The sequence below is a fragment of the Macaca fascicularis genome, chromosome 1 (genome assembly GCF_037993035.2).
Source record: "Macaca fascicularis isolate 582-1 chromosome 1, T2T-MFA8v1.1".
NCBI classification, from domain to species: domain Eukaryota; kingdom Metazoa; phylum Chordata; class Mammalia; order Primates; family Cercopithecidae; genus Macaca; species Macaca fascicularis.
Window position 1 is genome coordinate 224,738,412 of NC_088375.1, and position 26,876 is coordinate 224,765,287.

General features: G+C 44.5%; 1 protein-coding gene across 8 annotated transcripts in view; it reads right to left on the bottom strand.

Moving 5' to 3' along the window:
* The window catches only part of UBE4B (ubiquitination factor E4B), a 147,655-nt gene that overhangs the window by 97,713 nt on the left and 23,066 nt on the right, over positions 1-26,876 (bottom strand). For all 8 annotated transcript variants that reach the window (XM_074020888.1, XM_074020866.1, XM_074020878.1 and 5 more), the window contains exon 2: positions 10,206-10,392. In XM_074020888.1, coding sequence (XP_073876989.1) covers positions 10,206-10,239 — 34 coding nt within the window. In that variant the 5' untranslated portion in view covers positions 10,240-10,392. The remainder of the gene's footprint in view (positions 1-10,205; positions 10,393-26,876) is intronic.

Sequence of the window (26,876 nt, forward strand, 5' to 3'; positions counted from 1 at the left end):
TTTAGAGCATTCAATAAATCAATGTAACAACCAACATAAACAAACAGATAAAACACACCAAACAAATCTGGAGGGATAAGAATAGGCCAGGAACAGTGGCTCATGCCTGTAGTCCCAATACATTGGGAGGCCAAGGTGGGAGGATCACTTGAGCCCAGGTTTTGAACCAACCTGGGTAACACAGTGAGAACTCGTCTGCACAAATAATTAAAAAATTAGGATGGGCGTGGTGGCAATTCCAGCACTTTGGGAGGCCACGGCGGGCAGATCACCTGAGGTCAGGAGTTTGAGTACAGCCTGGTCAACATGGTGAAATCTTGTCTCTACTAAAAATACAAAAATTAGCAGGGCGTGGTGGCCGGTGCCTGTAATCCCAGCTACTCGGGAGGCTGAGGCAGGAGAATTGCTTGAACCCGGGAGGCGGAGGTTGCAGCGAGCCGAGATCGCATCATTACACTCCAGCCTAGGCAACAAGAGCGAAACTCCAACTCAAAAATATATATATATATATTAGCCAGGCGTAGTGACGCATGTTGGAAGGGTGAGGCGGAAGGATCACTTGAGCCTGGGAGGTTGAGGCAGCAGTGAGTTGAGATTCCATTGCTGCACTCCAGCCTGGGTGACAAAGTGGGACCCTGTCTCAAAAAACCTGGTGGGTAGAGGTTGCGGTGAGCTGAGATCATGCCATTGTATGCCAGCCTGGACAACAAGAGCGAAACTTCGTCTCAATAATAATAATACTGTTGTTTATAAAAAGTAGAATTTTTAAAAATATATAAAACGTTATTATTTATGACAGTCAACATTCTGTACAATAGATCACTAAAGCTTTTTCCTCTGATCTAGCTGAAATTTTGTACCCTTTGATCCACATCTCCTTCCTCATCCACCCCCATTCCCCAGCCTCTGGTAACCACCATCTACTCTCTATTTGTATGAGTTCAACTTTTTAAGCTCCCACATATGAGTGAAAACATGCAATATTTGCCTTTCTGTGCCTAGCTTATTTCACTTAGCATGGTGTCTTCCAAGTTCATCCATGTTGCCACAAATGACAGAATTTATTTCTTTTTGAAGGCTGAATAATATTCCATTGTGGATACATATCACAGTTTCTTCTCCCATTTATCTGAAGATGGATTCTTTAGGTTGCCTCCATACCTTGGCTATTTGGAATAATGCTGCAATGAACATGAGTGCAGGTATCTCTTCAGCATATAAATCTAATTCCTTTGGATATATACTCAGAGTGGGACTGCCAGATCATATGGTAGCTCTAGTTTTAGTTTTCTGAGGGACCTCCATATTGTTTTGTAAAATAGCTATATAAATTTACACTCTCACCAAGGTACAATTTTTTTCTTTCTTTCTTTTTTTTTTTTTTTTGAGATGGAGTCTCACTCTCACCACACTGGAGTGCGTGGCGTGATCTTGGCTCACTGCAACCTCTGCCTCCTGGGTTCAAGCGATTCTCCCGCCTCAGCTTCCAGAGTAGCTGGGATTACAGGCACCCACCACCATGCCCAGCTAATTTTTGTATTTTTAGTAGAGACGGGGTTTTACCACGTTGGCCAGGCTGGTCTCAATCTCCTGACCTCATGATCCCCCCTGATCTTGGCCTCCGAAAGTGCTGGGATTACAGGTGTGAGCCACCACACCGGGCCGGTAGAATTTTCAATCAGATAAACGCCTGTGTGAAAATGCTCCAAAAAAACCAACAACGCATAGCCAGGAGCCTGAGAAAGTGACTATTTGTGGCTGTACTCTGTTAAGTACAGGACACCAGCATCTGCACCTCTTCATAAGTTCATGCCCTCATGCTAAACAGTGAGCCCCTGGAGGCCCCTAACTGAGACTTCCCCATCCTGCATTCCTAGCTCTCAATACAGTGCCCAACAGACAGAAGCCATTTGTTAACTATTCAAGTGCATGAATGGAAGCAGGATGAAGACCATTTGAGTCAATATGTTAAAGAATAATTTTAAGTTAAATAATCATTAAGTAGGTTAAAAACTAGCGGCCAAAGGAAAGAAACAAATTCTGTTTCTGATCCAGACCCCAGAACTAGCCCAGAGGCCAAATATATAATCTGGCTTCTCACTAGTTCCAAAGAGGCCCCTGTTCATTTCTGATCCCACAGCAAAGGATCTTTACCTGGGGTCCACAGATGGAAACAGATGTTAAGGGGCTAAAATTATAGCAGTTTGACTAGTTGCTAAGTCTTTCATTTAAATCATTAGTAAAGAAGCATATAAATAACTATATTAAAATCTTTAAAAACATGTTGATAACTATATTCCTATATAATTGTGTAATCCTATTTTGTTACACACATTTAAAAGTAAATTTTGGGCCAGGCGCGGTGGCTCAAGCCTGTAATCCCAGCACTTTGGGAGGCCAAGACGGGCGAATCACAAGGTCGGGAGATCGAGACCATCGTGGCTAACACGGTGAAACACCGTCTCTACTAAAAAATACAAAAAAAAAAAACTAGCCGGGCGAGGTGGCGGATGCCTGTAGTCCCAGCTACTCGGGAGGCTGAGGCAGGAGAATGGCATAAACCCGGGAGGCAGAGCTTGCAGTGAGCTGAGATCTGGCTGCTGCACTCCAGCCTGGGCGACTGAGCGAGACTCCGTCGCAAAAAAAAAAAAAAAAAAAAAGTAAATTTTGAGGTCAGGTGCGGTGGCTCACACCTGTAATCCCAGCACTTTGGGAGGCCGATGGAGGAGGACCACTTGAGGTCAGAAGTTCAAGACCAGCCTGGCCAACATGGTGAAACCCCGTCTCTACTAAAAATACAAAAAAATTAGCCGTGCGTGGTGGCGCATGCCTGTAATCCCAGCTACTCAGGAGGTTGAGGCAGGAGATTCACTTGAACCCAGGAGGCAGACTACGCCACCGCCCTCCAGCCTCGCTGACAAAGTGGGACTCCATCTCAAAAAAATAAAATAAAAGTATATTTTGAGAAGTTAATCAAAGCCTTCCCCAGTTTGCCAAAGGGAACCATGGAATGAAAACAATTGAGAACTCCATGCCTGTAATCCCAACACTTTGAGAGACTGAGGCAGGAAGATCGCTTGAGGCCAGGAGTTCAAAACCAGCCTAGGCAACATAGTAAGACTTCATCTCTACAAAGAAATTAAAAAATTAGCCAGGCATGATGGCTCACACCTGTAGTCCCAGCTACTTCTGAGGCTGAGGCAGTAGGACCACTTAAGCTCAGGAGTTTGTGGCCGCAATGAGCCATGGTCTCACCACTGTACTCCAGCCTGACTTTGTCTTAGAAAAACAAAAATGAAACCTGCCAGCTCTAGAGAGTATACAGGCAACTGGAAGACCTATTCCACTAGACCTAATAATCCTGTCAAGATGAAAATGGTTGATAAAGGACCTGTTGGGGGACTCCAAAGCAATCATGACCTCCTCTTCAGAGGTCACGACAGCGAGGAAGGTTAAGGCCTTCGTTGGATATACTCAAGATGTTTGATAAGCAAACATCAAAGAGAAGACAAGCATAATTCCAAAACAAGGCTGTAAAATAAAATCACCCGAGACAGTTAAGAAGTTCTGAAGATGAAGCAATCACAAATCATCTAAAGATAAGGGAAGGAACTAAGAAAACTAGACTGTCCTCCAAAGAATTTAATAAACACAGATATTAAAAAGGAAATGAAAGAACATCTCCTCCCCAACTAGGCTAAAAGCTCTTTAAGGAAAGAAACTGAGTCTCACTCATCTTCGCACTGCCATAAGCAAGTACTGTGTGTGACCTGCAGTAAGCCCTACATTTTAAATGTAGAAGTAGCAGAATCAGCCAGGCACGGTGGCTCACATCTGTAATCCCAGCACTTGGGAGGCTGAGACAGGTGGATCACCTGAGGTCAGGAGTTCGAGACCAGCCTGGCCAACACAGTGAAACCTCGTCTCTACTAAAAATACAAAACTTAGCCACGTGTGGTGGTACACGCCTGTAACCCCAGCTACTCGGAGGCTGAGGTGGGAGAATCACTTTAGCCCAGGTGATGGAGGTTGCAGTAAGCCGAGATCATGCCACTGCATTCCAGCCTGGGTGACAGAGAGAGACTCTGTCTCAAAAAAAAAAAAAAAAAAGTAGCATAATCAGTGTTAAATATAAAAAAGTGGCATTCGTCTGTAGGAAAAGCATCACCCACATATATAAAGTTCTGAGAGAGGCAAGAGCAGTGCCACATAACAATGCAGTAAAACATGAAGAAATGTCTGGAATGGCAAGTCTGGAACAGCAGTGACCTGTGGACTTAGTTCCACAGGCACTAGTTATGTTGTCATGTACATTTGAAATATTTTATATAACTTTTTTCTAATTTTAGAAGAAAATGAATAGACCGAGGATTTTTTAAATTCTGCTCAGTGCTCAGCACACCAGGAAAAACAGAGACAATCCAGCTGGTTGTGGTGAGAGGAACAATGTCAGCCAGCTGTTTTTCAAAAGAACTCAAATCTTACTTCACTTCTAACATTTCCAACAATAAATATTTCTTTCATTCATTTAGCCACAGAATGCCTGGCATTTCCAGGGTGCTTGCCATGTGCTAAGCGTGATGCTGGGGGTAAGGGGATGAGCAACACTGGCAAGGATCCTGCCTAACCTTACATTCAAAGGGAAGAGGAGACACAGATCAAAAACGAAGAAATAATATTCCTATTTGTAAGGAGGGTCTTAGCAGATGTAAGCAAGTTTAAATAAGCTCATACTCACTTAGGGTAGTCCCTAATCCAGTAGCTGTCATAAAAGGGAAATCTGGATACAGACACACACAGAACAAAGATGGCCATGTGAAGACAGAGGTGAAGACTGGAGTTATGTTCACAAGCCAAGAAATGCCAAGGACCACCAGCAGCCATCGGAAGACAGAAGAAAGGATTCTCCCCTTGAGCAGGGGGCATGACCCTGCCAACACCTCGGATTTGGACTTCTAGCCCCTAGAACTGTGAGAAAATAATACTGCTGCTGTAAGCCTTTAAAAGTTCATGACAGGTTGTTACAGCAGCCCTGGGAAACTAAAGAAGCAGATGGCACTGCAAGAAGCTGGGACTAGGCCGGGCACAGTGGTTCATGCCTGTAATCCCAGCACTTTGGGAGGCTGAGGGGGTGGATCATTTGAGGTCAGGAGTTCGAGACCAGACTGGCCAACATGGTGAAACCCAGTCTATACTAAAAATACAAAAATTAGCCAGGCATGGCGGCAGGCGCCTGTAATCTGGGAGGCTGAGGCAGGAGAATAGCTTAAAACTGGAAGGCGGAGGTTGCAGAGAGCTGAGATCGTGCCATTGCACTCCAGCCTGGGTGACAAGAGCGAAAACTCCATCTCCAAAAAAAAAAAAAAAAAAAAAAAGGCTGGGACTACAGATGGGAGAAGCAACTGAAGGACCCCCTATAGCTTCTCAATCCTTGCTTTAGTTACTTGCAACTGAAAACAGCCCAACTAAAAGGGTCACCAAACAACTGCTGCCAAGCACTCCTGGATGAAGGACTTCTTACCATGGGTGGCACCCCACCCAGTTTTTGTCTCTGTTAGCACTTCTGGGCCAGACGTGGTGGCTCACGTGTGTAATCTCAGCACTTTGGGAGGCCAAGGCAGGCAGATCACCTGAGGTCAGGAGTTCAAGACCAGTCTGGCCAACATGGCGAAAGCCCATCTCTACTAAAAATACAAAAATTAGCTAGGCATGGTGGTGGGCGCCTGTAATCCAGCTACTTAGGAGGCTCAGGCAGGAGAGTTGCTTGAACCCAGGAGGCAAACGTTGCAGTGAGCCAAGATCGTGTCACTGCACTCCAGCCTAGGCAACAGAGCGAGACTGTATCTCAAAAAAAAAAAAAAAGAAAAGAAAAGAAAAGAAAAAGAAAAACAGAAAGCACTTTTTGAGTCTGGAACAAAAATCTCTCAACCACATTCAGTGGATAATAAATCTGCCCACTAGCCCTAGGTCTAACTTCCAGGACCACAGAAAACAAATACAAGCCATCACCTTCATCATGCCAACTTTTCACACTCTCTAATGGACAGCTATCGTATTTTCTTGAAATTTCTTTTTCTCTTTTTTGAGACAGGGTCTTGCTCTGTTGCCCAGGCTGGAACGCAGTGGTGTGATCACAGCTCACGGCAACCTCCACCTCCTGGGCTCAAGCGATCGTCACACCTCAGCCTCCTGAGTAACTGGGACTACATGTGTGCACCATCACGCCCGGCTAATTTTTTGAATTTTTTGTAGAGATGGGGTTTTACTATGTCACCCAGGCTGGTCTCGAACTCCTGGGCTCAAGGCATCCTCCCACCTTGGCTTCCCAAAGTGTTATGATTACAGGCGTGAGCCACTGCACCTAGCCTGAACAGAGAATAGATGTAACCTGTCTTAAGAGAGATTTTCTGTTTGTTTTTTTACTTGTTTATTTTGGAAATCATGAAAATCTGTTTAACCCATCAAAGCATGGCTAATAATATCCAATTGTTTGTGACTATGAATAATGATGACTATGTGAGAAACATAATCAGGACTACTTAGCATAGAGGTGCATGGGCAAGAATTAACCGTTTAGGGAATGCCCAAGCCTTTCTGTTAGTTTGTGTAACAGCATATGGGCTGTTACACAATGTTGCACTTACGCTTTAGTGGGGCCCCTCTGGCTCTACACTGAGAACAGACTCAAGTAAAACAAGGGTGGGCATGAGAAGACCAGTTAGGAGGCTGTTCCAGAAATCCAGGCAAGAGATGCTGGTGCCTTGCAACTGGGTAATAGAGGTGGAGGTGATGAGAAGAAACGAGGTGGTGAGACTCTGGTCTGCTTCTAGTTTTCTGACACCTCTAGAGCAGGGCCAAGCAAGCTCTAGTCCACAGGCCAAATCTGGGCTACTGCCTGTTTCTGTAAGTGAAGTTTTACTGGAACACAGTTACGCTTGTTCATTTACATATGTTCTATGGCAGCTTTTGTGCTACAGAAGCAGAGATAAACAGTTCTAACCTCACAGCCTCCAAAGCCAAAAATATTTACTATCTGGCTCTTAACAGAAAGAGTTTGTCAATCCAGGTCTAGAAAACATCAATTGTCATTTATTGAGATGGAAACCTGGGAGAAGATAAAATGTGAGGAAACAGCAAAGCCTGATTTGGGGCATGCTAGCTGTGACATGCCTGTTAGACATCCAAGCAGAGATATCAGGTAAAGCGCTGGATGTATTAGCCTGAGGTTCAAGGAGCAGGTTCAAGTTGGAGATAAAAGCTTAGGAATTATCAAATGAGGGTAATTAAAGCCAGGACACTAGATGACATCAGTAAGAGAATAAACCTGGATAGAAAGGACAAGAGGTTAAATATTGAGCCCTTGAATCCTAACATTTAGAAGTCAGGGAAATGAAAAGGAAGGAGGCAAAGAGTAGAGAAGGAACAGATAGAGAGACTGTGGGAAAACCAGGAGGATGTGCTGTTCTGGAAGCCAAAAGAAAAACGTGTTTCCAGGAGAAGAGGGTGAAAGCCATGTCTAATGAGGCTGACGGGTCAGACCAGACAGTGACTCAGAGCAACCACAGAGCAACCACGGGAAGCCTCGCCTGACCGGAGTTGATTCAGCAAAGAGTGCAAGGGCAGAAGGGGACGGAGAGGACAGGCAATTCATTCCAGAAGTTCTGCTGCAAAGGTTTTGGTGCAGAGATGTGGGGGAGACGCTGGCAGGGGGAATTAGATCGAGAGAGTTCCTTTTGTTCATTCCCATGATGGGAAAAGTAATAGCATTATATAGGCTGTTTAAAATAAAATTTAAAAAAAAAGGCTATATGAGATGGAAAATCTGATGAAGGAATAGAAAGCAACTGCTGGAGGGAAGGCTGAGTAACTGAGGGGAGATGGGTTCTAGGGTCCAGGCTTCAATAGGAGACAAGAACTGGGCACACATACAGGTAGGCAGATGGATGTGATGACTGGGGCTGAAAGAGGTTCCCTGCCTAGGCTCTGCCTGCATCTGTTTTCTCAATGAAATATGAACCCAGAGTTATGAACCCTGTGGTGGCACATGCCTATAGTCCCAGCTACATGGGAGACTGAGGCAGATGGATCATTTGACCCTAGGAGTTTTAAGCTGTAGTGCACTATGATTACGCCTATGAACAGTCACCACACTCCAGACTGGGCAACATAGCGAGACCTCAGAGCCAAAAAAAAAAAAAGAAAGAAAAGAAAGGAAAGGAAAGGAAAGGAAAGGAAAGGAAAGGAAAGGAAGGAAGGAAAGGAAAGGAAGGAAAGAAAAGGAAGGAAATGAAAGGAAGGAAAGGAAGGAAAGAAAGGAAGGGAAGGAAGGGAAGGAAGAAAGAAAGAAAAAGAAAAAAGAAAGAAAGACAGACAGAAAGAAAGACAGACAGACAGAAAGGAAAGGAAAGGAAAAGAAAAGAAAAGAAAAGAAAAGAAAAGAAAAGAAAAGAAAAGAAAAGAAAAGAAAAGAAAAGAAAAGAAAAGAAAAGGGAAGCCAGGCCATCAGCTGAGAGAGTGAGCATGGAGAATGAGGTCCTGAACACTGGAGAAGGTATGAAACAGATCAGCAGAGTGAGTGAACTGGGAAGCATGGTGTAACGGCCTGCCAGTATCAAGGGTCTACTTGAGTTTGTGATCATGAATTTCATTTTTGTTGTTGTTGTTTAGAGTCTCACTCCATCACCAGGCTGGAGTGCAGTGACGTGATCTTGGCTCACTGCAACCTCCACGTTCTGGGTTTAAGCAATTCTCATGCCTCAGCCTCCCTTATATTGGAATTACAGGCAGGCAGCACCATACCCGGCTTTTTGTATTTTTTTTGTGAGACGGGTTTCACCATGTTGGCTAGGCTGGTCTCGAACTCCTGACCTCAAGCGATCTACCCACCTTGGCTTCCCAAAGTGCTGGGATTACAGGCATGAGCCACCACGCCCAGCCATGTAATCATGAATTTGAAATGAGACAGACATTTCAAAAGTTTTCAATTAGTTCAAATGGTTTCAAACGGTTCTGAGTTTTTCTATAGCCTTATTCCAGTGCATGAGAGAGATTAGGTGGGGAATGGGATTTAACCAAGATCCTGGTTTCAATAAGCAAGTAAGACAAAGTGACAGAGGTTCTCTCCAGGACAAATTCCAGCATTCCAGGTATGGCCTGACCAGGGTGAGGCAAAGAGCACTGTTGTCAGTACTGTGTCCAAGGAAAATCACATTTGGAATCCTGAACCCGTCAATCCTACCAGAAGACCATCAGAGCTTCTCAGAGACATACAGAGGAAACATTATAGGCAAGGGCATTCTTTATTACTAATAGGTGTTTTGGCTGAACCACATTAGGTCTAAACATTTATATATATATATCTATAGTCTACATTGATACCTATCAAGAAGTACAGGAACAAAACCTCTGCAAATACTTTTAATTGACACATGATTCTAGATCAAGAAGATAGATGACGTAGGTTGACTATCAAATTATTAGATAATATTATGATCAATGCAGGCCTCTTAGCACCCCCTTTACCCAACTAGAATCCTAAGTAATTATAAAATAATTATTATATGACAATAATACTATGCTTGATTTCAGAAAAGTTCACAGACAAAAGAGAGATATTTGCAAATACACAGTATGAAGAAATATTATCATTTCCCAACAAAGACAGTCCTGGATATCAAGCATCAGCTCATTTATTATAAAGAAATAAACTTTTACTTTTAATGAGATAGTTCTAAAACATCCTATCAGGTAGTTTTATCCTCTGAAAAGTTAGAGAAAAAGTTATGTGCCAATGTAGAATGAAGACGAGGAAATCTGCAATTAGAGGTGTTCATTTTGACCATTATTTTAGTCTTGCATTTTCAGATTATTTTATCTTAAAACCATCAACCAAATTCATAAAATCAGCAGAACCACATTCAGTCTTAATCATCTTGTCATCAGAGATAATACCTAAACCTGTTTGGAAAAAAAAAAAAAAAGATGCAAGTTATGGAAAGAAAAGCAATTGGTTTAACAGATTGCAATAAAAAAAAAAAAAGGCGATAACACAACACATTGAAATGGTATTTAAATTACTACTTGGAGGATTTTAAAGAGCTGATGTCCGCTTCATTTTAATCTGTTCTGGAAACATGGCAACCATCAGCTTAACAAAAAGCTGAGAAGAATTACAAAAGAGTCCCAGGTATGAAGCTCGGGCTTACCTGATGCACCTATTGGGGAGGTAGCTGGGGTCATGTTGTGGACATTGAGACCAAGACTCTGAGAGGGTCCTGGGGCTGATGCCGCTATGGGAGGCCCCGGAGGGTTCTCCCTCTGGGGAGAGGTGAGTGGGGTGGTTGGCTGAGAGGTCTGTCCACCAGCAAGTCGTGCAAGGCGCCTCCGTCGAATCTACAACGTCAGGGGAAAAGAGCATTCTGTAACTAAACAGCAGAAACACAATTCTGCCAGAGAATGACATTATCCATAACCACACCAGAGCTTAACAACTAAATACGCCTTGAGCAAAAGTACTCTTCTGAGAGAATAACTCGCTCTACCACTATTCTTACAAGCTCTACCACTTGAGTTTTTAACAACTGGATCTTGGCCAGGTGCAGTGGTGCCTGCCTATAGTCTCAGCTGCCTGGGAGGCTGAGGTGAGGGGAATCGCTTGAGCCTGGGAGTTCAAGACCAGCCTGAGCAAGGCAGCGACACCCCACCTCTAATTCATACACACATGAATACGTATATACATACAAACATAAATACATATATACTGTATGTTAGTTCGCTTACCATCTCTGTTTATCACACCTCCTTGGCCGATATGGTGACTTTACAGTAAGCATATTACACTTTATTTTAGAGAGAGTCTGATATGGTGACTTTACAGTAAGCATATTACACTTTATTTTAGAGAGCCTCTCTCTGTCATCCAAGCTGGAGTGCAGTATTTCAATCATAGCTCACTGCAGCCTTGAACTCCTGGGCTCAAGTAATCTTCCCACCTCAGCCTCCTAAGTATCTAAGACTACAGGTGCACACTACCATGCCCAGCTAATTAATTTCTTTAATTTTTGGCAGAGATGAGGTCTCACTATGTTGCCCAGGCTGGTCTCAACCTCCTGGCCCCAAGTGATCCTCCCACCTTGGCCTCCCAGAGTACTAGGATTATGAGCGTGAAGCACCATGTCCAGCCTATGCTTGTAACACACTAAAGCTTGGTGTTATTTTAATAAAATGACCTAACTTGGTCATTTCAAATAGGTAAGATTTAAAAATAAATAGCCAATTGGCTGGGTGTGGTGGCTCACACCTGTAATCCCAGCACTGTGGGAGGCCGAGGCGAGAGGATCATGAGGTCAGGAGTTCGAGAACAGCCTGACCAACACGGTGAAATCCCATCTCTACTAAAAATACAAAAATTAGCCAGTTGTGGTGGTGCACGCCTGTATCCCAGCTACTCAGGAGGCTGAGGCAGGAGAATTGCTTGAACCCAGGAGGTGGAGGTTGCGGTGAGCTGAGATGGCATCACTGCACTCCAGCCTGGGCAACAGAGGGAGACTCCATCTATCTCCAAAATAAATAAATAAATAAATAGCCAATTTAATTCACTAAAACAATGAGAAACAAAAGTTACAGTAAGAAACAAATTTAACCATCACTTGTAGGAGCAAATGATCAGGTTTTCTTTTTTTATTTGATTCAATAAAAATATAATCTGCCACTTCTTCCTTTTAACATATAATTAAAAAGTAACACCTTATTGAAAGAGAGAAATAATCCATTCATTCAAAATTTATTTGTTGAACTCTTACTAACAGCAGGGCATCTCCAAAAGCTTCCTAATAGATTTACCCATGTCCCCTGAGCAAAAGCAGCCAGATGTAAAAAAAACATAGACTGTATAACCCCATTTCTATAAAATTTGAAAATAAGAAAAACTAAACTATACCATTAGTTTGGATAATGGTTATCCTTGGTGGGAAAGGGGCAGGAAGAAGCTCGGGAGAGGGAGGAGTGAGATTCTAGGGATCTGGTAATGGTGTTTTGTTGTTGTTGTTGTTTTTAACTAGCGTCACAGGTATCTTCACTTTATGAAAACTCACTGGGTTGTATACTTACAACTATGAGTAATCAGTTCATGGGTATTCATCTTATTCTTCTTCTTAATATACACGTTAAATATAGTCTTCTGTATAGAATGTAAATTTTTTTTTTTGAGACGGAGTTTCACTCTCGTTGCCCAGGCTGGAGTACAATGGCACCATCTCGGCTCACTGCAACCTTTCCCTCCCAGGTTCACGCGATTCTCCTGTCTCAGCCTCCCAAGTAGCTGGGACTACAGGCATGTACCACCACACCCACCTAATTTTTAATTTTTTGTAGACATGGCATCTCACCATGTTGCCCAGGCTGGTCTCAAATTCCTGGGCTCAAACAATCCTCCCACCTCAGCCCCCTCAAAGCGCTGTGATTACAAGTGTGAGCCATCGTGCCGGACCAAGTTTCATTATCTTATAGACAGTTAAATTTAGGAGTTCATGCTTGATTTCTAATTCAAATTCAACCTTTATTATTGACTACTTTACTTATCTGGAGCCTATCCGGATAAGTCACTTAATGGCTCTGTGCTTCAGTTTCTGCCCAATGGACGACTGTACACTGCACATTTGCACAACGGGGATGAAATCATTGGCTGAGGGGAGTCCGAGGTGGTGGATCATTTGAGGTCAGGAGTTCAAGACCAGACTGGCCAACACGGCAAAACCCTGTCTTTACTAAAAATACAAAGATCAGTTGGGCATGGTGGCACACGCCTGTAATCCCAGTTACTTCGGAGGCTGAGGCAGGAGAATCGCTTGAACCTGGGAGGTGGTCATTGCAGTGAGCCGATATCACACCACTGCACTCCAGCCTGGGCGATGAAGTGAGACTCTGTCTTTAAAAAATTAGAAAAAAACCAGGGTCTTCCTCATAGGGTTGTGAGAAAACCACCACCTTGTCCCTTTCCCTACTTATTTTTTCACCGTGGCTCTGATCTGCCCTATGACATGTGTGATATATTTGTGTATTGCTTAGTTTCTATCCCCCTACTTGAAGTTTCTTAAAGGCAAGGACTTCTGTTGCACCAGTGCCTAGAACAGTGGTAGGCACATGACACATGGTAGGTGCTCTCTAAATATTTGCTGAATAAATGAAAAATACTAGAAAAATGTACTGAACATAAAATTGACTAATTTATTAGTTGACATTATCATTATCATTGGAAGAGCACACCTACTATTGCTGGAAAAAATATGAAGTCACCTTAAACCTCAGTGCCAAGTTCAGCCCGAGATGTTAAATTTGGATGTTCTACTCAGTGATATAAACAGAGAATAAATGTTCTGACTCACTGTAATACAGGGTTGAAGAAAGAAAGGATTCTAAGGTTTCAAAAAAGGTTGAAGAATCGAGACTTTGTGAAGCATGTTGCAGACTATTAAGCAGGAAGAAAGAGTTAAGAGACAGAGGCAGGTCCACACATGACATAAGGGGTAGGAGAAGATTGGGAGAATACATCCTGCCCCATCTTAAAGATCTGCTGGAAAATTTAGGAAGTGCCATACAGGGGGCAGCGTTCTGGGGTGCCCACATCAGGGCTCTCAGTAGAGGATGACGCCCTTCGGTGGTCTGACTGCCTTCTACACTGGTGGCAGCTTTGAACTGGGTTAGCAACCTGGGAATATCTGGATTGGGGACTCACAAGAGAATGGCTTTGTGCAATCACAGGTATAAAGGTTTACCTCCAGCCTGGGCAACATGGAGAAACACCGGCTCTGATCTGCCCTATGACATGTGTGATATTTTAGTAAAAAATACAAAAACTGGCCAGGTGCAGTGGCTCACGCCTGTAATTCCAGCACTTTGGGAGGCCAAGGCAGGCAGATGGCCTGAGGTCAGGAATTCGAGACCAGCCTAACAGGGTGAAACTCCATCTCTACAAAAAATACCAAAAATTAGCCGGGTATGGTAGCATGCCCCTGTAATCCCAGCTACTCAGGAGGTTGAGGCAGGAGAAACACTTGAACCCAAGAGGCGGAAGTCACAGTGAGCCGAGATCGCACCACTGCACTCCAGCCTGGACAACAGAGCGAGACTCCCTCGCAAAAAAAGAAAAAAGAAAAAAAAAAAAACTGTGCCAGGTGCAGTGGCTCATGCTTGTAATCCCAGCATTTTGGGAGGCCAAGGTAGGTGGGATCACTTCAGGTCAGGAGTTAGAGACCAGCCCAGGAGGCGGAGGTTGCAGTGAGCCAAGATTGTGCCATTGCACTCCAACCTGGACAACAGAGCAAGACTCCGTCTTTAAAAAAAAAAAAAAAAAAAAAAAACCAGCCAGGAGCGGTGGCTCTTGCCTGTAATCCCAGCACTTTGGGAGGCTAAGGCAGTCGGATCACGAGTTCAGGAGATCAAGACCATCCTGGCTAACACAGTGAAACCCTGTCTACTAAAAATACAAAAAAATTAGCCGGGTATGGTGGCGAGCACCTGTAGTCCGAGCTACTTGGAGGCTGAGGCAGGAGAATGGCATGAACCCAAGAGGCGGAGCTTGCAGTGAGCTGAGATCACGCCAAGCCTGGGCCACAGAGCCAGACTCCGTCTCAACAACAACAACAAAAAAAAAACTGAGGTGGAGCCTGGGGAGGTCAAGGCCGCAGAGAGCCATAAACTCCAGTCTGTGCGACCTGGTGAGAGCTGGGTCTCAAAAAAAAAAAAAAAAGTGTATCTAATTAATTTGACTACTAAGAGATGCAACCTCACTTTTTATCACAAACAGAACACATAAGATACACACCAAAAAAGTCACAACACACCAAAATATGATTAAACATTTTTCTCATTGTTTACTTGACTTTTTTAACATTAAGCCCAGAGGACTGGCATAATCTCTTTTAAGTTAAACAAAAGTCCTTTTTAAGAGAATTTTGTTTTCCCATTATCTCACAGAGAAAAAAACAAAAGTATAAAAAAAAAAACTTCCAATTCCTCAATTTGTGTCCTAAACCACAACTCAAAAGCCACACATAATAATTATGAAATCTCATTCCTAGAGTTTTTCTTGTCTGTTTCAGTTCTTATTTCACAAATGACATTAAAATAGGGCTTTCTCCTAATCTGTTATATCATGATGCAGCACTTCCTACCCTCACGTTCCTGATGAACTAAAAATAGATTCAAAACAGTGAAGGCCATTGTGATTTCAGGCAGAAGCTAAGACAGGATGGGCCAAACTGTTCCTCTTAGTTTTAGCAGTTTGTGGGGAAAAACACCCATAAAACACTGTTATAAGTTTAACAGTCATTCTACAAAAGCGTCTTACTTTTCTAAATTAAAAAAAAAAGTGAATTCCAATATAAAGAAAAATAATTGCAAATACTTTCTTTGGGGTAGTCTCTTTGTAAAGATGAAGATAACTCCTAGTTCTGTTTTTATTTTTTTTATTTTTATTTTTTTTTGAGATGGAGTCTCGCTCTGTCGCCCAGGTTGGAGTGCGGTGGTACAATCTTGGCTCACTGCAACCTCCGCCTCCCGGGTTCATATCATTCTCCTGTCTCAGCCTCCCGAGTAGCTGGGATTACATACATGCACCACCACGCCTGGCTAATTTCTGTATTTTTAGTGGAGATGAGGTTTCACCTTGCTGGTCAGACTGGTCTCGAACTCCTGACCTCAAGTGATCTACCTGCCTTAGCTTCCCAAAGTGCTAGGATTACAGGCATGAACCACCGCGCCTGGCCAATAACTCCTACTTTTATTACTGGTTTTATTTTCTTTTTTCATAGCTGGCCATGTTTAAAACTTATTAAATGCTATGAAAATTTCACAGTATGCCTAATCTAAGCCCAACAATGTTTCTCCAAAAAATGCATTTACATCCGAACATCACAGCTCTGTGATCTAAAATTCTTCAGTTTCCTTTAAAAAAATTTCATGGTCAGATGCGGTGGTTCACCCCTGTAATCTCAGCACACTGGGAGGCCAAGGCAGGGGGATCACTTGAGCCCACAAGCTCAAAATCAGCCTGGGGAACATGGCAAGACCCTCCCAATCCCACAAAAAATAAAAAATTAGCTGGGCATGGTGGCACACACGATGTGTAGTGCCAGCTACTAGGGGGACTGAAGCAGGAGGTCAAGGCTGAAGTGAGCTATGATTGTACCACTGCACTCCAGCCTGGGTGTCAGAGTAAGACCCTGCCTCTAAATAGAGAGGGAAGGAGGGAAGGAAGGAAGGGAGGAAGTGAGGAAGTGAGGAAAGGAAGAAAGGAAGGGAGGAAGGGAAGGAGGAAGGGAGGGGGACAATTATATATGTTATATTCACTTTGATGTCTACCACTTTTAAAATGAGGTATACTTTTTGTTATGTGTACTTTACATTTTTTTAAAAAATTGAATTGAAAAAGTCAGTTGTAAAAGAGTACACGTAGTGATTCCATTTATTTTTTAAAAGGATGTAGATTTACATTATAATGGACATTATTATTAGTGCAAATTATACATAAATGCAAATGGCAATGACACAATACATTTCCAGTTTTCCTCATCTTTCTTCTTTCACAGAATTTCTGATGAAAACAATGAAAGCCATTATTATTTCCCACCGCATCTACTGTGGGAAAACCTTCAGATGAGAGTGCGGCCCTGCTCCATAACGTCTTCACTCCAAGACCCAGGGTGGAAGAGCAGCCTCTGATGGGAACACTAGCGATCGCCCAGGCAAAGGGCAAGAGGCAGGGCACACTCCACACTGGCGCAGCCACAACACGTTCAATTCTGTTCACATTTAATTGGCCAAAACAGTCACAGGGCTAAAACTACCCCAGCAGGGTGGTGAAATAGAACCTTCCCCAGACAGGGCTGGTGAATATGTGGACAATAATACAGTGACGTCTCCTCTTCCTTCAACACACAGCTGGGCACTGGTGGTTGCTTACTGGGCACCTGCCCCTTCCTCCCCCGCACGCTCCTCCCCTCCCCTTGCCCCATAACTGCTCCATATCCTACTCCCTGACCTGGATCTTTGCTCAAATGTTACCTTCTCAATGAAGTCTTCCCTTCCTTCCTCCTAGTTCCCATCTGCTTTAGTGGTTCTCCATATTTTCAAATAGTTCAGCCCAAACCAACAAGTATGTGTGGGTGTATAGATGTATACACACACATTTATATACAGACAGAGAAAGGGAATGTGACAAAAAATAAACTGATGAATCTAGGTAAGTCATTCAAATTTTCAGCAGATTTAATAATTTTCAGGGCCAGGCACGGTGGCTCATGCCTTTAATCCCAGCACTTTGGGAGGCCGGGCGGGTGGATCACTTGAGGTCAGGAGTTCAAGACCAGCCTGGTCAACGTGGTGAAACCCCACCTCTATTAAAAATACGAAAATTAGCTGGGCGTGGTAGCGGGCACCTGTAATCCCAGCTACTTAGGAAGCTGAGGCAGGAGAATCGCTTGAACCTGGGAGGCAGAGGTTGCAGTGAGCAGAGATCATGCCACTGCACTCCAACCTGGGCAACATAGTGAGACTCTTTCAAAAAAAAAAAAATTCCAGAATAGAAAGTTAAGGGAAAAGTTAGACCCACCAGCATGGCTTGTGTTTTTTTCTTTAGCCGTGTAAGGCGGCATACAGTAGGCACAGAGATGCATTAGCCAGGGTTGTAGAGAGAGGAAAAGGAAGTGAGAAAGAGACGAGGTGATAGAGAGTGGAATGGAAGGGTGATGATAATGAGGCAGACACGGGAAGCCCTGGCAACATCTGGATTCTTGATTCCAGTCTCTTCTTGTGACCCAGCTATCTTTCTATCCCTAGGTTCAGAAAGAAGACTCCTGTATCCTTACAATATATCCCATTTTTGGCTTAAGCCCAATAAGATGTTCTATTACTTACTGCACGTATGCATAGAAATACTGCAATTCCCCAGAGATGTGATCAGCAGTTTGCTTGTGCATAGAGTATCACCTTACTTTTTTTCACTACCTTGTATTAGGTTTTCAGGAATCAAATTCATTTACGCTAACTGTATATTCATGTAATAACTGAATCATCCCAGAGAGCAATTTTGAAAATCGAGCAACATACAAATGCTATGTGCTTATTACGTGACTTGAGTTTCTTTTTCAGGACAGGTAGGGGTTAGGCAGACGAGGAACAAAGGAGCGCCGGCAGAGGTCGGGAGGCTTTGTGAACACACACACTGTTTAAGGAACGCTGAGCAGTGGGTAAGAGTGAGTGTGTACGGACATGGTGAGGCACAGACAAGAAAGACAAGCCGCAACAAGCTCGTGACGAGCTGTGAATACCATCCTAATACACTGAACTTGTTCATGAAGGCAAGAAGAAATCCTTTGAAGGATTTAAGCAGGTGAATAACCAGGTCAGATGTACTTCTCTTTTCTTTCTTTCTTTATTTTTTATTGAGTCAGAGTTTTATTTTTGTTGCCCAGGCTGAAGTGCAATGGCATGGTCTCAGCTCATTGCAACCTCTGCCTCCCTGGTTCAAGCAATTCTCCTGCTTCAGCCTCCCAAACAGCTGGGATTACAGGCACCCACCACCACACCCGGCTAATTTTTGTATTTTTGGTAGAGACGGGGTTTCACCATGTTAGTCAGGCTGGTCTCAAACTCCTTACGACCTCAGTGATCCGCCTGACTTGGCCTCCCAAAGTGCTGGGATTACAGCGGTGAGCCACCTCGCCCAGCCCAGATACACCTTTTAAAAGAAATCACTCTAGCTACTGTGTGGAGAATGAATGGAGGCAGGGCACAAGCAAGCCTGGGCAATGGGCATGGGAAGGGACAGTTCCAGAGATACTTCATGTGTGTCCCCAACAGAACTTGGCTGTTATTTGGAAGTGAAAAGTGAGGAAGATGAAGAATCCAGATAACAGGCCCGGATACCTAAATGAATGGTAAAATACCCTAAAATTGAGAATACAGAAGGAGATTTTAAGAAGATGGGTTATGATTAGATTACTGAGTATGAGGTACCTGGAAGAATACCCAACCAGAAATGTCCTACAGGCTGCCGACATCTGGTTTTTTTTGTTTTATTTTTGAGACAGTCTCACTCTCTGTCACCCAGGCTAGAGTGCAGAGGTGCAGTTTCAGCTCACTGCAACCTCTGCCTCCTGGGTTCAAGCGATTCTTCTGTCTCAGCCTCCCCAGTGGCTGGGACCACAGGCATGAGCCACCACACCTGACTAATTTTTGTATTTTTATTAGAGACGGGGTTTCGCCATGTTGGCCAGGCTGGTCTCGAACTCCTGACCTCAGGTGATCCCCCTGCCTTGGCCTCCCAAAGTATAACCAGCCCCAACATCCATTTTATTCGCCATCACTATTTTCTTTCTTTCTTGTGTGTTTTTTTTTTTTTTTTTTTCCTGAGACGGAGTTTCACTCTTGTCGCCCAGGCTGGAGTGCAATGGCGCAATCTCGGATCACTGCAACCTTCACCTCCCAGGTACAAGCCATTCTCCTGCCTCAGTCTCCCGAGTAGCTGGGATTACACAGGCATGTGCCACTACACCCGGCTCATTTTGTATTTTTAGTAAAGATGGGGTTTCGCCATGTTGGTCATGCTGGTCTTGAACTCCTGACCTCAGGTGATCCACTTGCCTCGGCCTTCAAAAATGCTGGGATTACAGGTGTGAGCCACTGCACCTGGCTTCACTATCATTATTTTCTTGTTCTAGGAAAGATTTAAAGTGATTAACAAAAAATACATTAAGAAGGCCAGGCGTGGTGGCTTATGCCTGCAGTCCCAACACTTTGGGAGCCCGAGGTGGGCAGATTACCTGAGGTCAGGAGTTCGAGACCAGCCTGGCCAAAATGGCGAAACCTCAACTCTACTAAAAATATAAAAATTAGCTGGGTATGGTGGCTCATGCCTATAATCCCAGCTACTTGGGAGGCTGAGGAAGGAAAATCACTTAAACCCAGGACACGGAGGTTGCAGTGAGCCGGGATCATGCCATGGCACTCCAGCCTGGGTGACAGAGCGAGACTCCATTTCAAAAGAAACAAACAAAAAAACACACATCAAATGTATTTTCAATTTAACTTAATTAAATTAACAAGTTTAATTCAAAGAGATAAGGAAATTAGGACAGAAGCAAAATGATGGTAGAAAAAATAGGGCCAGGCACAGTGGCTCAGGCCTATAATCCCAACATTTTGGGAGGCCGAGGTGGGTGGGTCACAAGGTCAAGAGATTGAGAGCATCCTGGCCAACATGGTGAAACACCGTCTCTACTAAAAATACAAAAATTAGCTGGGTGTGGTGGTGGGCGCCTGTAATCCCAGATACTCAGGAAGCTGAGGCAGAAGAATCGCTTTAACCCAGGAGGAAGAGGTTGCAGTGAGCCGAGATTGCACCACTGCACTGCAGCCTGGCGACAGAGCGAGACCTCGTCTCAAAAAAAAGAAAAAGAAAAAAGAAGATAAAGCCAGGAGTGAGATCAGCACACACTACACACGTATAGCAACACAGTAAGCAACTGACAACGCTCCTCAACATCAGCAGATGATTAATGGCAAAACAAGATTCAACGGAAAACGTTTGAGAGTAGCCCAAAGGAAGAGATCCAAGCATCAGCTTTGCTGGTGCGGCTTGATTTCAGGGTAGAGTTGAGAGTACCTGGGGCAGGCGTCCAAATCCTGGGACCCATGAAGGCCAGGAGGACCTTCAATTCCCTCAAGATTTTCAAGGAGATCCCTTACCCCAAAAAATCTTAAAAGATGACTCTCCCAGGGAATGCCTGTCACTTAATCCTCCATAAAAACTTGCTCCAGGCCAAGCGTGGTGGCTCATGCATGTAATCCCAGCACTTTGGGAAGCAGGCGGATTACCTGAAGCCAGGAGTTCCAGACTCATCTGGCCAAGATGGTGAAACCCCGTCTCTAATAAAAATATAAAAGATTAGCTGGGCATGGTGGAGGACGCCTGTAATCCCAGCTACTTGGGAGGCTGAGGCAGGAGAATTGCTTAAACCCAGGAAGCAGAGGTTGTAGTGGGCAAAAATCGTGCCACTTGCACTCCAGCCTGGGTGACAGAGACTCTGTCTCACAAACAAACAAACAAGTTTTGCACAATCACAGAAATGTGGCCAGTTGTCTGCTCCTCTCTTCTGATACTTCCCTTTTACGCCTTGTTATTAAAGGGTGGATTCCAATACTGTAAATTCTACAAGTAAGTATACCGTAGGTTTGCAGTATGCTTCATTTATGCATCTCATTTATATCTTACTGTCTTTTGAGGTAAAAATAAAAACAGAAAACAGAAGCTGGAAACAAACTCTTGTCCAGGGCCAGGTGCAGTGGCTTACACCTATAATCCTAGCATTTTGGGAAGCCTAGGTGGGAGGATCACTTGAGGCCAGGAGCTCAAGATCAGCCTGAGCAGCATAGTAAGATGCCATCTCTACAAAAAAAATGTTAAAACTTAGCTGGGCATGGTGGCACGTGCCTGTAGCCGTAGCTACTCAGAAGGCTGAGGCAGAAGGATCACTTGAGCCTAGTGAACTACAATTGCACCACTGCACTCTAGCCTGGGCAACAGAGTGAGACTGGCTCCAAAAAAAAAAAAAATTATCCAGAATCTCACTAGCTTACTAGGGATTCTAAAATACACAGCAAAATGAACCTCTATCCCTTAGAAGTCAAGGTGCTTGAGGAATGGCTTATTTTCTGATGACCACATGCAGGAGTATTTCAATGGCTACTAAAACCCCAGAAATGTTTTTATTTTGTTTTGTTCTGTTTTGGTAAAGGAAAATGCCATACATAAACATTCAGGACTCATCCGAAACTTCTGGAACCAACTCCCCTGGGGAGGATAGAGAGGAAATACAGTCATGGGCTACATAACATTTCAGTCAATGACAGACCACATATACCATGGTGGTCCAGTAAGATTATAATACCATATTTTTACTGTGCCTTTTCTACGTTTAGATACACAAAAACTCATTGTTATGGTACAACTGCCTACAGGATTCAGTATAGTCACATGCTGTACAGGTTTGTAGCCCAGGAGCAATACCCAGGCTACACCATAAGTATCCAAGGAGTTATACTATAGAGCCTACGTGTGGAACAGGCTATCCCATCTAAGTCTGTGTAATGACACCCTATGGTGTTCACATAATGATGCATTTCTCAGAACGTATCCCTGTCATTAAGTGACGCATGACTGTAGTTGCTTGTTTTAAATCACCATGCAGGTTACATTCATCTACCCCCAACCTTTTCCAACCCCCTCTACACACACACAGGGGCCTGACTACTGAATAGAACAGGACTGGCTCCCAGGAATACAAACAGGCTCTCTTGCTTCTCCTCGTTGTTCATGCCTCAGCATGGTTCCTCCACATCCCCTACGCAAGCAGGTCCTTAGTAAACAAGTAAACAAAGCATTAGCAAAGACCCCAGAGTTGCCACCCCCAGCTCTCTTGGGTAAAAGGAGCCTTCCTTTGGCTTGGGCTGAAGACCTATGCCCCACAGGTGCCATTCTGATTGTGTGAAAGGACTGGCGACAAAAATGCCTAAAATGAAAATGGGAGCCTCCAGATCTGCTCAACAACTTCGGATGCCCACAGCTGTGGTCACTGTGACACGTGGAGGTGAGAGGCATAGAGGAATGGGGCAGACCGGGAGGGTGTTCTCAGTATAGGGATCAGCTGCCACCCTTCACGCCTCGGCCTTGCCCTCTGCTTCCATGGCTTTATGCGCAGCTTCTTCGCCTCCCGGGAACTGCATGAGCTCAATGGGCTTCAAGCTCCTGTTCAATTCACAGACAATGGGAACACCAGTGGGCAGGCTCAGCTCCATCACGGCCCTTCCGGGAGAGCCTCCCAAGGCTTGACTGTGCCAGAAAAGCTGCTGCCAGGGGCCTCAACCAACACCTTTTTCCCCTCCTGGATCTGGGGAATTATTTCTTCATTCCAAAAGGGCAGAGCTCTGACAACAGTGTCCTTCAGACTCTTACAGAAGAGCAGGTGCCCTACAGTGAAGTCTGCGCACCAGCAACCCTTGCTGCTGCTGCTGCTGCTGTGTAATAGATGTTCAGCTCCATCAGAGGCATCCAGATCTTTTGTTTGTTTGTTTTGAGACGGAGTCTTGCTCTGTCCCCAGACTGGAATGCAGTGGCGCAATCTCAGCTCACTACAAGGTCTGCCTCCCGGCCTCACGCCACTCTCCTGCCTCAGCCTCCCGAGTAGCTGGGACTACAGGCACCCGCCACCACGCCCGGCTAATTTTTTGCATTTTAGTAGAGAGGGGGTTTCACCATGTTGGCCAGGTGATCTGTGATCCGCCCGCCTCGACCTCCCAAAGTGCTGGGATTACAGGCGTGAGCCACCACGCCCAGCCGGCATGCAGATCTTTATCTGGCCCTCATGGTTCTTGGCAACAGCTTCTGCTTTATTAAGGCCAGTCAGACCCTTACAGTGCCACTCCATGAGGTGCACCAAGTCATCACTACTGGGAGCCACATCTGGTCAGTGGCATCCAATACTGTCCAGGGGGTCGGCATTGCTGTCTTCTGCCCTGAGGTGACACAGATGTCAAAATCACAGCCAGCATTTCTCAGTGCCTCCCAGAAGGCTCAGGTCAGTGTCACACCAGCTGCTGAAGTGCTTCTCCAGGTGCCAGGCACCCTTGCACCACCTGCAGGCGGCAGCTGGTGGGTTCAGGATGCAGCACTGACTGTGGTCACGGTGATTCCAGAGTCCCCCCGCTGCCTGGCTCCCAGTGCACACCACTCCCCCAGCTCTGTACCCCATGCCCCCTACCCAATTTCTAGTGACCCTGGCCCATCACCCAGCACCCCATGCCCCACTGCCTGGCTCCTGTGCACTTTCTCCAGCACAAGTTTTAACACATATAAACCTAACAGCTCAGTGAGCCCACCTTCCCTAAGTCCGCACTAACAAGTAAAGTACCAAGGCTTCCAAGCAATTGAGAAATGTTACGCGATGAATATGACAGAGTGGAAAGAGATGGGGGTAGAACAGCACAGTCACCCTGCAATCTCATTTTTCCAATCACCTTCTGCTTCACTTTCCAGGTTACTCACCCAACTCCAAAAATGTTTACTCAACAGTTACAAAAAGCTTGATTGATCAACCACATTTCTTCTCCAAAGATTATCATGACTATGTCCAGGACTTACTCCCAAATCAAAACCCTAAAGCATCTAGCGCTTTTATCCAAGCACTCCACTACAGCTCAAACATGTCACCTCTAGAAGGGGATCATCCATGTCAGCGCCTGGCCTCAGCCCAGGGTACTTCTGGCACTCCCACTTTAATTGTAACAGAGTCCCTTTCACTCTCATAAGAGGTGTTGTGTGGACATGACCTGAGAGGGTCACCCCACATCTGACAGTCCAGGTGTTCCTTCTCCTCTAACTTCTCTTTACCTACATACCCTCCACTGCCTCCCATGCTTGCTTCCCTGCCACCAGAATGCAGGCAAGGCAAGTTACCTTCCTCCTCCATAAGAACTTTCCCAGGTGAGTAAACATCTCAAAAATAAAGGACAAAATACTTACAAATGCCAACTTCTAGCAAATACTAGCAAAATACACATTTTTCTTTTTTTTTTTTTTTTTTCTGTGAGACAAGGTCTTGTTCTGTCGCCCAGGCTGGAGTGCAGTGGCACGATTTCAACTCACTGCAGCCTCAACCTCCCCGGGGAGGACTGCTTGAGCTCAGCAGTTAGAGACCAGCCTGGGGAACACAACAAGATTCCATCTCTATAAAAAATCAAAAAATTGGCCAGGTGCGGTGGCTCACACCTGTAATCCCAGCACTTTGGGAGGCCGAGGCGGGCGGATCACAAGGTCAGGAGATCGAGACCACGGTGAAACCCCGTCTCTACTAAAAATACAAAAAAAAAAAAAAAAATTAGCTGGGCGTGGTGGCAGGCACCTGTAGTCCCAGCTACTCAGGAGGCTGAGGCAGGAGAATGGTGTGAACCTGGGAGGCGGAGCTTGCAGTGAGCTGAGATCACGCCACTGCACACCAGCCTGGGGGACAGAGCGAGACTACACCTCAAAAAAAAAAAAAAAAATCAAAAAATTAGCCTGGCATGGTGGTGCGTGCCTACTCAGGAGGCTAAGGCAGGAGAACCGCTTGAGTGCAGTAGTTTGGGGCTACAGTGAGCCATGATCATGCCACTACACTCCAGCCTGGGCAACAGAGACTCTGTCTCAAAAAAAAAAAAAGAAAAGACTGTAAATGGTATTTTTTCAGGGAGAAAAAAAAGGTTGTAACCCTGTAATTCTCCAAAGTCAGACAGTAATTATATCTTTTTTAAAAAACAAGGAATTTTATAAACTGTAACAAAAATTAATTGTGTTTTTTGCATCTAATTGATAACATGAAGAACGTTAACTATGCCTAACCCCATTCTGCCAGCTGGTGAGAACTAAGGACCAAAGGCATAAAACTGCCTAATTAAAGTGCTTTCTTGAGTCACCCATGACACTTAAAATATTAATATTATTACTTCAAACTAGAATAATAAGGGGCCAGGCATGGTGGCTCAAACCTATAATCCCAGCATTTTGGAAGGCTGAGGCGGGCCAATCACCTGAGCCCAGGAATTCAAGACCAGTGTGGCAAAACCCCATCTCTATTAAAAAAATACAGAAATGAGCCAGGTGTGGTGGCACATGCCTGTAGTCCCAGCTACTCAGGAGGCTGAGGTGGGCTGGGGAGGCTGAGGCTGCAGTGAGCCGTGAATGTGCCACTGCACTCCAGCCTGGGTGGCAGAGTGAGGCCTTGTCTCATTAATAAATGAATGAAGCAGTCCACCTGAAAGTGAAACAGAGACCAGACCATGTACAATGGGTGAGTGAAGCGCTACCCCAGGCCCCTTCTTCCCAAGCCCTCTACACAATGAGCAATCGCGTAGTTAGCGCTGGCCAGGATCCCAGCTGTACCTGTTTCCAGCTGGGTTATCTCTCTGAGCCTCGACTTCCTCATTTATAAGAAGGTGACAAAATATTTCTTATCTTATAAAATGGTCATCAGAAATAAAGGTGATATAACAAACAACTTGAATTAGTATGTATTTATCAGCTTAGAGTCTATCCCCATCCAGTACGATACACGCTCCAAGAGAGCAGGGATTTGGTCTATTTTATTCACTGCTGTATTCCCAGCAACTGTAACAGTACCAAACTCCCAGAGAGCACTCGGTAAATATTTGCTGAACAAATGAAAAGTGTTTACTTGACACACAGTAAATAGTCTTTTTAAAAAAGTAATTTCAGCCTACTAGTTTTCTCCATCCCTTTGCTCTTTTAATCTTCCTCTTAGGCTCGGACACTGTTTCACCTTTGTACAGGGTTCTGCTTTATCTAAATAACATGAATGTGTACAAAAGCACCAAAAAGCATCTCACGTGTCATCTAATTGTGAAATTAGGAGCAGGAGGAACCAAAAAGATCAAAAGCCTAAAACTGCCAAACATTACATGGCAGAGAAACATGCTGAACATAGAATAATTTTAACTGCATTCTGTTATTTAAAAAAGGTTTCTTGCTGCAGAAACTTTATGCCCTTTATAACCAAAAACATCCCAGGGGATAGAAGTGGATGGTATGGTCTCCATTCTCATCTTTGATCCTACTTGGTTCAACAGACAAGATAAACTTAGACCACTAAGCATCCACTACTTCTACTTCTGGTTTTGTTTTGTTTTTTTGAGACAGAGTCTTACTGTGTCGTCCAGGCTGGAGTGCAGTGGTCCAATCTCAGCTCACTGCAACCTCCATCCCCAGCTTCAAGTGATTCTCCTGCCTCAGCCTCCCAAGTTGCTGGGACTACAGGCACATGCCACCA